General features: G+C 42.0%; 1 protein-coding gene across 1 annotated transcript in view; it reads right to left on the bottom strand.

Annotated features, from left to right (window-relative positions):
* DHRS7 (dehydrogenase/reductase 7) overlaps window positions 1-12,005 on the bottom strand; it is a 21,039-nt gene extending 9,034 nt beyond the window's left edge. The window contains exons 1-3 of the mRNA XM_087747984.1: window positions 11,788-12,005; window positions 6,709-6,861; window positions 546-652 (exon numbers count right to left, since the gene is read on the bottom strand). Coding sequence (XP_087604110.1) covers window positions 546-652; window positions 6,709-6,861; window positions 11,788-11,923 — 396 coding nt within the window. The 5' untranslated portion in view covers window positions 11,924-12,005. The remainder of the gene's footprint in view (window positions 1-545; window positions 653-6,708; window positions 6,862-11,787) is intronic.

Genomic DNA, 12,005 nt, shown 5'->3' with positions numbered 1-12,005 from the left:
ACTAAAGGCTTAGCTTGAAGCTTTGCACGTTGTACTTGACATTAGTTGCACCTGACTGCTATCTTCTTAACTACATACTCTGGACTAGCAATCTAGAAAACTATGCACAAAACAAGGAAAACAATTGTGCCTGGTGTCCAGTTTTGTCCCACATGGCTCTGAACCCAAATTCCATGCATTACTGAAACTACAAAATAAAGGTTCTGACTTCCATACACAATTTTAAGCCCTAAATATACAGCTGAGGATTGTTCCAGTTGGTCCAGAAATTCAGTGACATCAAGCAAGTGAATTTTTAGTTCTTGGTAATGACCAGTGATTATTTGTTCATTGCGGCATCTCTGTAAAGCCTGCTGAAACCCAGAAGCAAGCAACAGAAGGGATGAAAATTCAGGTACTTTTTGGCAAGTTTAATATTGAAACTTAGGAAAGGTGCAGACACTGGTGAATTTATCATACAATAGAATAAAAGTGAAATACAAATATAAATGCAGGGATAGGAGATGGAGAAGAAAAAGAAATTTAACCCCAGAAGCACACCTTACCTTGCCAAAATACTTAAGAACATTGTTGGTTGCAGCTTCATGAGAGCTTCTATCAGTCAAGTCAAGACGCAGGACAAGGATATCCTTTTCACTCAAGCTGCTAATCTCTAAAAACAACGATAAAATGAATGGGAACCAATAAGATTGCTGACAAAACAATTGTGGGAAAGGTAATCTGCTTTTAAACACCAAATTTTCACTAAAAAGACACCAAGAAACCATAACATTAAGTTGAAAATAAAATGCTTGCTTTGTTTTCATCTTCATCTCCACATTTTTAATCTGTTCCTATTAAGTCTTTCTTTTCTCATCATTATGTTTTTGCTTGTGAAAAGCATGACTTTATGAAATGGGCTTGTGTAGCACAATACAGATAATTCAAGTCTCTAAATGCATTGCAATAGTTGGGAGTAACGTGCAACAGGATTATTTGATACTGAAATTTTTCACTGAGCCATTCAGAAGCGCAGTGTATTGACAACATTGACACTTTGCTCATATGTTAACTGGTCAAGTATGTTTATTCCTGACAATAGGACTAGTACAATTTAGGCCCAAAACACAACATATATACATGAGTAGCTATGAGGCAAAGTCTAGAGAAGTTAGATTATTGGAGGAGGCAGAAGGAGAAAGGTTTTGTTTAACTGACAGCTTTTAATAGATCCATCTCCTGAAATAAGTCAGCTGTCATCCAGTTCAAGCCTTCACGTTGAGTGTCTCTACCACCGTCTCTTCAGAGCAACTGACTTTTTTCACAGAAAGTATTTCTTGAGCAGTGATTTGTTACCCTGAGGTTTTGGGGCAGATGACTCACAAAAATAAAATCTTCAATGTTAATCTTTTCATTTTTTTTTTGTTTTTTTTAACTACATATAACATGATTTTTTTACCTTCTTTATATTAGTTTGATAGTGCTATTTGTTTCTAAATTGATTTCTAGCCACAACTAAGTGTACCTGCTCCCCTTTAAGCAGCTGCGCTCGTTAGAGGCCTTAAGGCTCTGATATTTTAATTACTACCTCTTCCATACACAGGTAAGGTTGAACTTTGTCTTTACAGGAGGTTACTTAAACCCCTAAGTTGCCTCTGTTCAAAGGTCACTAGTATTTAGACTACTGGTTGTAGTAAACCCATCTGTCTGGTTTAAAGCTACCAGTATTTCCATGTATTGCTCCTTCCAACCTCTCCATGTGCATTTTCCCCTCCATTTCTTCCAGAAAGACAGCAGGAAAATCCATGTAGTTTAAACCACCCCCTCAGAGACACACTCTACCTCACGCTTCCTCAAGCAGATTTGCGCAGTTGAAGCCTGCTGCGGTGTGGAGTGTTTCTGCCATGGATTAACAAGACCACATGGTCAACCCAGCCAAGAAAGCTACACAGGGGAAAAGAAAAAGCAGAGGAAGAGACACAGACTGCTGATAAGGAAGGAATTGCTCTTTTATATGATATAAGAAACTTCTGACTTCAGGAAATATCAAACCAGAGGCCTAGTTCTTGTTTTGGTGCAATCAGCAGTCCAGTCTGATTTCCACCCCCTAAATCACTCAGACCACACATCTCTATCAGCCTCCTTACTTCTTTTCTATGGTGAGGAATCCTTGTCTAGTCACTCCTCAGGCAGCTTTTACAAAACTTCAAACATTCTTGTTACCCTTTTTCTTCTACCACCCACCCATCCCCTTGTTTTTCTGGCAGACGACTAGAACTGTGCAGGTGTCGAAGGCATGTGCATGTCCCAATTTATATATTGTTGGAATGACGCTCTCCATTCCTTTTACTACTAATAACCCCTAAGATTCCACTTCCTTTTTTGCTGGCTACCAAACTGATGTTTTTAAGGGAACAAAAATGATAACCCAGAAAAACACTTGCTCCCAAGTGGGAGACCTCAGTTTAGAGTTCATCATCTTACACAACTGCTAACATACATTAGTTAACATCCTTTAGTGAAGAGTCTCCAGGTGCAAAGTGAATTGCACACAGCCACCAGCATTCAGATGCAATCTGAAACTGAGCACTCAAAGCTCAGTCTACCTAGAAGAAAGGCCATTTTCAGAGAGCTGTGTGTTTTCTGGAGGTCTTTCTGGAAGTCTCCTTACATTGCAGCTTTACGCTGCATGGCTTCTCATCAGGATCAAAGCGCTCAACCACCAAGCAGCAGGTCTTCTGACAGACATTTTCCTATCAAGCAATCATGGGCTGCCTCTTCCTTGTTGATAGTTCATTAAGTTTTAAGTTACTTTTTAACTAAAACATGGTTACAATCACCCAAAGCCAACTTGTTTTTTGAAAGACAGCTGCACAAGTAATGCTGACTTAGCATAATATTTTGTTACGGCCTCAAGTGTACATCTCCTTCCCTTAGGATCCTCTAGAGGATTTCAGATCAACAACTCTTTTCAATACGTGTTAATCTAAGATAGCAGTTTCTTGTAACACAACAAATGCTGTCACTCAGCACAGCACCTTTATTTTCCAGCTCTTCAGCACTTCCTCTTCTAATTCTGTCTTGCACAATACCCTTTAACAGAACATGAGCTTTTAGCAGTGGCTGAACAACATGACCTCCTGAGGTCCATTACAACCTCAATTACTGTATAATTCTATAATTTATAGGTTGTCTGTCATTCATTTGGCCTATCTATATTTCAATCATATTTGAGCTTTGTCAAACCAAGAAACACACCCCTCATCTAGTTTTTTTTTTTCCTTTTTAGGACTTTTGAGAGAAAACAGCCTCCAGAATTACTGGTGAAATTCAACTCATGTTGCAGAGAGTGGTTGGGGGAAATACAGAAGCCACTTGCAAGAACCATGTAAGTTACACAAGTTGTTTTCTCTCCCTCCTGCAGAGAAGCGTTGAGTTAGCATTCACATGACTCAACAGGTATTACCATAGCTTTTACGGTACTTTCCTTCTCTCTCTCTCTCCTTCAGCTTTTAAACAGGGTAGAATGCATAAACGTGTATCATAGGGTGGTGTCCCTGAATTTTGAAGAAGATAAATATGCTTGCTCCTGACATTAATATGAAAATTACCTAGTTAAGTTGCTGCTGTGTATAGCATCTACAGCTGGCATGTTAAAGCCTATTAGCTCCAATTATGCCATAGAATTCAGCCAAATTCAAGTTGATGTTACATGTTGTAGCTCAATCTTAATCTATTCCACGCTACTCAAACCTTACACAATACTCTTGAACTCAATTGCAAAAAGAAAACATGCAGGTGGAAGCAGGGACAAACCGCCCAGGAAGCACGTGGACCCACCGCCCAAGCATGCAGGGATGGAATGAGGAAGATCCAACACTCAGACGGAGCTGAAACTGGTGAGGAATGTGAACGGCAACAAGGGCTTCATAGGTACAGCACCAACAAAAGGAAGACCAAAGACAGAGTGAGCTCACTGCCAAACAGTGATGGCGATGAAGTGATGAAGGGCACAGAAAAACATGAGGTACTCATTGCGTTCTTTGCCTTAGTCTTCACCGGCAAGATCTCCTCTCAGGTCTCCCACACTCCTGAGGCTAGACTCTGGGGGAAAGAAATACTACCAACGTCAGAGGAAGACCAAGTTTGGTACAAATTGCACATATAAGCAGGGCAATATATACATCCAAGATTTACAAGAGCTGATCAATGTCACTCATCTTTGGAAGATACTTGCTAAGTGGAGTAACTCCGCAGTGATCTGAGGAAACCAAATGTCACACAGCCTAACCTCAGTCCTTGGGAAAATTATGTGGCAATTCCTCCCGAAAGCAATTTCCAAGTACATGAAGGACAAGAAGGTGACTGGGAAAAGCCAGCACAGATTTAGCATGGACATATACTGCCTGGACAACTTAATTGCTTTTTGTGATGAGATGACTGGCTCTGTGGACAAGAGGAGAGCAGTGGATGTTGTTTACCTTGACTATGTAGCTTTCTATGTTGTCTTCCATAGCATCCTTGAAGCTATATTGGGGGAATATAAGGCATCTAGATGAGTGGGTTACAATTGCATGTGAAAAGCAGGCTGGATCACCGGGCCCGAAAAATAGCAACCAACCATTCAAATTCTAACTCGTGGACAGTTATAAGTGGTATCCCTCCATGATCAATATATTTTACTATCTTCATTAATGACTCAGATGATGGGAAAGAACACAAGTTTTCAGTTAACATCAAGTTCAAAGGAACAGTTGCTATGCTGGAGGGGAGGACTGCCATTCAGAGGCATGTTAACAAGCTCTAAGAACGGTATGACAAACCTCAGTAAGCTCAAAGTCAAATGCAAAATTTCACACCTGTGACAGAATAATGCTATGTAGCACTGCCAGCCAACATCCAAATGGCTAGGTATCAGCTCTCCAAACAAGACCGGAGGTCCTGATGGAAGGACAACAGCAAGCTGAACATAAGTCAGCAATGAGCTCTGGCAATTACAAATGCTAGTGGGCTGCACTAGCAAGAGCACACTGAGGGAAGTGACTTTTAAGTGCCTGCACTTAAAAACTGCACCTAGAGTACAGTGTCCAATTTTGCACACTCCTAGTTCAAAATGAATACTGATAAAGTGGAGATAGTGTAGCACAGGGCCACTAAGATGGCTAGGGGGTCCAGCACACGCGATAATGAAGAAAAGGGGTGGAAAGCTAGGTTTACATAGCCTTGAGAAAAGAAAGATAAGAGGGGAAGGGGGCCCAATTACTCTCTTCCACTGCTTAAGGTCTGGCTATAGAAAATATCGAGTAACTGTTCCCAAAGAGTTGCAATAATCCTACTAATCTGACCTATAGTTAAAATAAAGTTCAGTAGCATATATTTGCAAAACACATGGCTACGTAAGACTTTAAAGCTAGTATCTACCACAGTTAAGACATTCACAGGGTTACTTCAAGTTGGCAGAGCCAGAAATTATCTTACATAATCGTCTTACTCTTGGTTCACATCAATTGAAATAATCTTTCTGAATGTTCCTTAGCACATCGCACTCTCATACAAGTGTTGCCTGAAAAACGATATCCAGGATTATGGCTCCTGCCAGCCTGTCTAGCGTTATCAGTTTTGCAATGACAACAAACGGCCACAGACGCAAATGTACTTGCATACTTTTACTGACCACTAAACATTGCATCACCTGGCACTGCAATTTTGCCGTGATTACCACTTAACCACACTGTCATCTTATGTCCCTTTCTTCCTTTTGGAGATATCTATTTAAGTGACTGATTTTTTGAAGCATCAGAAAACAGAAATAAGGAGTCATGCATTTTTGAAGCTCCTTGACAGATTTTCATAGTAGCCTGCTGCAACTTTTAGACTTCTAGAAATGTTTAGGTGCTAAGCCAAGACAAACATTTCATTATTCACCAGCACTCATTCCAAGCAAACTGTGGACATTCTGTCAACATTACCAGGAACGAACTGTCAATGTCATAACATACGCAGTATAAAATACTGTGTACTGAGCTACAGAGGATATATAGTCTGAAAAAGACATAATGTTAATCATGTTCAAAACTTCTGTTTATCAACATGAATTAACTGTCTATCCTGCTCGCTATCAAGCCAGAAAACAGGAGGGAAAAAGAGAAATGGGGAATGGCACCAGACTGCTGACTCAGCAGGCGTATGAAAGATAACCGTAATAGTTAAACATCACGCTTCACATTTGTTTCTCTTGATCTACAGGAGATCCTCTTTCTTGCACTTGCTCAGAACAACTTTTTCCCGAACATTTCTATTCATTCCTTTTCCAAAGAGGAAAGCCAGTTGTCAGTCTGCCTGTAACATGCACAAACCTGAAGGAAGAAGACTTCTTAGTAGCGTGCAGCTACATGGTTTGGTTCTTAATAGTATGATACCCCTCAGATTGTTTCCTCCATTCCCCAGTATTCATTCCTTTTTCTTAATCTAGTATCTTACAAGACCATTTGCAATTGATGACGAGATTTTTAGGTAACATTGGCTTATGAAGGAACTCAGAAGCCTTTGTATAAGCTTGCGTTATCACTCACAAAAAGAAAATACCAGCTTCAAATGTACGGTGAAGCTATGTATAAAGTTTACCTTCACCATGAAATTTATTCTTGTGATATGTGGGTTAGTATTTCTGTGACAACTCCATCACAGCAAGAGCAGAACTGCTCGTACGAAGTAGCAAGTTGTACTTACGAAGGCATTTCTTTTTCACTCGTTCCAGCTCATCCTCTCTTCTTGCTGAGATGACAAGCAAGGCTCCGATCTTTGACAGCTGGTAAGCCAATTCTTCTCCAATTCCACTTGAAGCTCCTGTCACCCAGACAACTTTGCCACGCAGTTCATTTTCTATCAAAAGAATCAAGACAGTAGTTCACACATCGCCAATGCTAGGATAAGCATTTAAGTCATAGCAGGGGTATAATCTGATACTGTTTTTAAGAAATATGCTCAATTTTTTTGGCTATTACAAAATCCTGACTTCTTTATTTTTTGGTCACGTGCAGTTGTGAAATCATTCATAGCTGTTCTGTCGCCACTTGAACTTTGTTCCAAGGCTAATCTGAATAAACACTGATTATCTACCTGATGGAAGAAATTTGATTGCATTTCTGCAAGCCATCCACACATAGCGTTTCCACTAACCTCATCAAAAAGGGCTTCAGAGGAAAAGGGAGAAGAGAATTCTTGGAAAGGACAGGAAACGGTTACTGTATTGCAAATCTAAACAAAAGCCTAAGCAAACCTTTCCCAATAATGTTCTACCTCAAAAATGTTCCTAAGTAATTGTCGACAGAAGACAATTCTCTGAACAAAGACAGCTAAATCATAACAAACCAAATGGGTGTCCATCCACTCTGTTTTGTATCTGATGCAGGTTAATTCCTGCATTGGCTGGAGTACAGTGCACAGAGCTGCCAAGGTGTAAGCTCACATGTGAATTTCCGGTGTACTCGTAGTTCCTGCCCAGGCATGCTTTTTTAAACTGTAGTAAAAATAACAGCATCTTATGCCTTTTACTCCTCTGCTTATATGCCTGTTCCCCCTTGTTTGCGATCATCCCCACTGCATGATACACCTGGGTACTGGGAAAAGGCTTAGCTTTCCAGACATATCTCCAAAACCATCAAATACAACAGATGGGTCAAAATCACCCATTTAATTCTAGAACATGATTTAAGGATGAATGATCACTAACATTCTGGAAAGTGCTCAGATATATCATTGCCTAACACTTGTATGTTTTCTTCAAAATTAGTCTTAGTGAAAATCAAGTACTCAGAGCACTGCTGACAGGAGCTCTTCCTTCTATTTCTCAAGCTTGTACAGAAGAGTATTCCAACAATGTCTAGCCAACCAAGAAAGATTTCATGGTATAATTTAAATAGAGTCAAATGCAGTTCCTAAGACTTAAAGCAAGTTCTATTCTGAAAAAGGCCAGAATAGCATTCTTCAGCTTACTGAAACCTACCCGCTCATTTAATTTAGCAAAAGTACGTTTTCACTGCAGCCAATGGCTGGGCTGCTTTTACCTCCTGCTTACTTCAGTAATCAGTTCCTACACCACAGTGTTTCAAATGTCTACCTTCAGCGTCTTAATGACATAAAGCCCATGAAGAGATCAGCACCAAAACCTTGGACCCTTCTGACAAGAGCAGAGAGCACTCAAAACTATCAGAGCTCAGCTCAAGTCTCTGGGACTGGCAGTGAGTATTATTTGTCTGTTTTTAAGCTGACTGTATTTTAGTCAAAGAAAAATCCCTCCTAAACCCAAGTTTTGGTGGTGTTGGGTTGTTTGGGGTTTTTTGTTTGCTTTTAAAAACAGTAACAACAGCAGCAAAACCAGTCACTTTCCAAAGCAGAGATGTATTCTAAGGTTATGAACTTGGGAGGTAGAAGAGGTGTTGCTGCAGTTGTAGGAATAACCACTGCATTAATCATACCAAACAGCTGCTGACTGTAAAGCTTATTCACGCTTTTTTCCTACAGTTTTATTGCAATGTTACCAATTCATTGAATTAACTGCAAGAAACATGGGGGTTCATCTCTGCTATTACAGTTCTTTTGGCAGAAAACCTGTATAGACATACACCACACAAACAAAAGAACACACGGACATACTTTCAACCCTGCTTACCACACTCATCTCTTCTTGCTACTGAAAACAAATCCGCTTCCTCCTACCACTTAGTTTCCCTGTTCCCAACCTGTCTTGGACAGCTTCACTGCAGTTATTCAGGATCTTGTTCTGTGGACAGAATAATTAGTTCAGATAAGGAAAGTTTTCCACTGATTCCTCAGTGCTGATAGTTACCAAGCACTGAGCTACTGGGAGTTAACATAATGGAAAACCTAGCTCCAATGCTGTTGTAGAACAAGCATCAAACCACCAGTTTGCTCTAGAATAAATGTCCTGTTGTTACTGGAAATAAGTTTAAAAATTAAACCATGCCAAATTAAAAAATAAAAGCAGATTATACTATTACTAACCATTAACTACGTGTTACAAGGCATAACAAATGAGAGGTTGAACAAAGTCGTACTGCAAGTAATCCAAGAAGTGCTTTTGCAGTTCTATTTAGGTTTTTCCCCCAATATTTTATAGCTCCTATAGCACAAGGTTGCCATATCATTTCATTCATGAAAAAAAATTGGGGTGGGGAGGTTTAAAGCAGAACATCCTTCCCACACCACTAGAGAATCACACCATTATTCCCAGTTTTAAGAGTGGGCTGTCAGATACGCAGGCTTCCATACGTAAAAGGATCCTCCTTAGCTTGATAATATTACGCTGCCTGCAAAAAGGACACCATTTAGAGTAACTGCTGCTCAGCTAATGAAACACAACACATAAGGAAAGTCATCCAGCACCCAGTAACCATTGTCTCCCGACCACATAAATACTTAGAAGATAGGAAGCAATCCAGCACCTTCCAATGACAACAAGCAGAAGTGAATTCTCCCTATAGAATTGAATCATTGAAATGGAACCGATCTTGCCTATATTAAGGTCTTTCTTTGTAATTATAGTTCACAGCACAAGAGAAAGAAACATACGAGATCAGCCTGCTTGTTGGTAAGTATTTTTATCTCCAAAAACTTCAACATCCACAATGAAGTTGTAGAAGTGATAGCACAATATAATGACTGAAAGAGTGGCAGCTCTTGTAACAGCTTTAAATAAAGATCAAGGGTTTTTTCCATGGGATCCACACGTTACTTACCTAGGCACACTACATCACGTGCACAATATGGGGAGGAGGAAGAGGAAAGGGGGAACATATTTAAAGAAACATCTTTTCTAGTGTTTGTCACTTCTGCTTTCCTACCTGAACAGTTAGGATCAGCACTGTGGCACCACCATCCCACATGTGTATGACAGAACTATCAGCAAAATGCCCCTTAAAATGCTACCATTTCAGCTACATATTTTATTTAACTACAAGCACTGAGGCTGCAAGGCAGGGGTAGGGGGGATACACAGCTCACCTCTTTGCAGAGCAAAGGAGCTTATGTTGACAAAATTCTGCCTGATTCTTCTTACCTTACATGTTGAAACAACTACATCAGGAAACTACTACATTGCTCTTTTTATGGGAACTTTTAGAGACTAGTTAAAAGCTTTCCAGGCTTCCAATAAGACCGAAGGCTACATTCAAATAACACCATGTCTTCCTGAGAGCTCCTACATCTTGATGTGCGTTGCACATAGATCCTTCAGGACAAAGTTTCAATTCTGTTTGTATTAGTCAAGATGGATCTTGTTTCTCTGCCCTGAGTCTTTCCATGATCTTTGTGGAGTCCGCACATGAAGGTTTTTTTCTAGTTTTCTTATAGTACGGGAACTACCTGATGGAGTTACTATAAAACTTTCGGCTGCATATCTAAAGAGTTACAGAAGATTGCACACACACATTTAAATTTAGTATTTCTTAGAGTTTTATTACTTGTGTATGCTTTTCTGTTCTCTTTTCCAATATATGGACTAGCACTTTTGCAGTAAGCTTCTACTGAAAGCAAAATACAAAAATACCTCAACAAGTTTGTCCTGCTCTTCTCTCAAGCCCTTCCTAATGCTGACCTTCACCCACGCCACCATCCCTACCAAATCATGGTCTCAAGCCCAAACCCTTACTCCACTGTTCCCCCCCAGTCACACACTGCTGATCCGTCTTCATTCGATGCAGTTCTATCTCCCTATCTCAGCCCAACATCCCGTTTCATTTCCCACATGAGACAGGCTTATAGTGTCCCTCGTCCCATCTTCTTTCAGATCAGCTTCTTCCCCGGAGTGGTCAAATGCCAGGAGAGCTCCCTGCTTTCACCTCAGCCACCTGCACCCAGCACAGCCCACAGCAGCCCCGAATCGCCACTGTGGGCTACGCTGAGGGGCTATTCAGAAATTTGTGGCTTTTCTGATCAAAAATCTCTATTAAGCAAATAAAACCTATGATTTTTAAAGATCTTTGTCCAGAAGTAGGCAGAATTGCAGTCAAACTAGAAAGATCAGCTTGCACAAGCGTTGAAAATCCCTGTCTGATGGCGTTTTATTGAACCTTTGTACCCACAGGTGTCAAAAGCAGCACCTTGCAGAAAAGCGGTGTAAAGCCACAGACGGCAATCGTGTGCTGCTCCCCCATGCCTCTCAGGGCACAATTCTCAGAAAAGAAAACCCATTTAACCTGAAAATTAATATTCATGTTTACTATGTTGTAAACACCTTCAGCACTACCGTGAAACTGAAATCTGCTTGAAGATATAAGAACAAACCAAAACCTAAACAGACTGCAAAGCACCTCGCCCTGGCCACCGACCCTCCTTCGACGCCCCCCGAACCGCAGGCTCCCCGGCAGCCTCAGCACCCCGCACGCCAATGTCAGAACTGGACACCTGCCCAGAAATGCTGCAAAACAACTGGGTTTGGGCCAAACGAGCCAGCCCTCACCACAGACCTGCTGGAGCTCACCGCTGCTGCCAAGCTGCTCTTAGACAGCTCCTTTATTGGCATGAGGGGCACCCTGCCTTGCTGGATACGGGCAAGAAAACTATGCTTTTGGGGTTATTCTTACTGATCTCCAGCCAAGCCCGCGGGGCAGCTGCCGAGGGCCGGGTCCTGAGGCGACCGCAGCCCTGCCCTCCTCTCCTCCCCACACGCCGCCATGCCCCCTTCCCTCACGGAGCGCCCCAAACCCGCCACCGGCGACACCGCGCCCCGGAGCCCCGCCGCCACCGCCACCCTCCCGGCGGTCGGCGGCTGCTGGTGGGCGGCTTTACCTGGCTTCTTCCCCCGCCACTCGGCCCACAGCAGCGTGAGGTCGCCGTCCGCCCGCAGCCAGCGAAACAGCTGCGCCAGCAGCGCTAGGAGGGCTCCGCCCGCCAGCGCCAGGCAGAAAGCACAGCCCCACGCCATGGCGGCCCACCGCCACCCGCGGCTCCCGCCGCCCCTTTATCAGGGCCGCGGCGCGGCGGGAGCCGCCCCCGCTGCCTGAAGC

The sequence above is a fragment of the Nipponia nippon genome, unplaced genomic scaffold (assembly GCF_047370975.1).
Source record: "Nipponia nippon isolate SJK-2023a ecotype South Korea unplaced genomic scaffold, ASM4737097v1 scaffold_11, whole genome shotgun sequence".
NCBI classification, from domain to species: Eukaryota; Metazoa; Chordata; class Aves; order Pelecaniformes; family Threskiornithidae; genus Nipponia; species Nipponia nippon.
The sequence above is the reverse complement of the archived record's forward strand: the minus strand, read 5'-3'. Positions and strand labels throughout refer to the sequence as shown.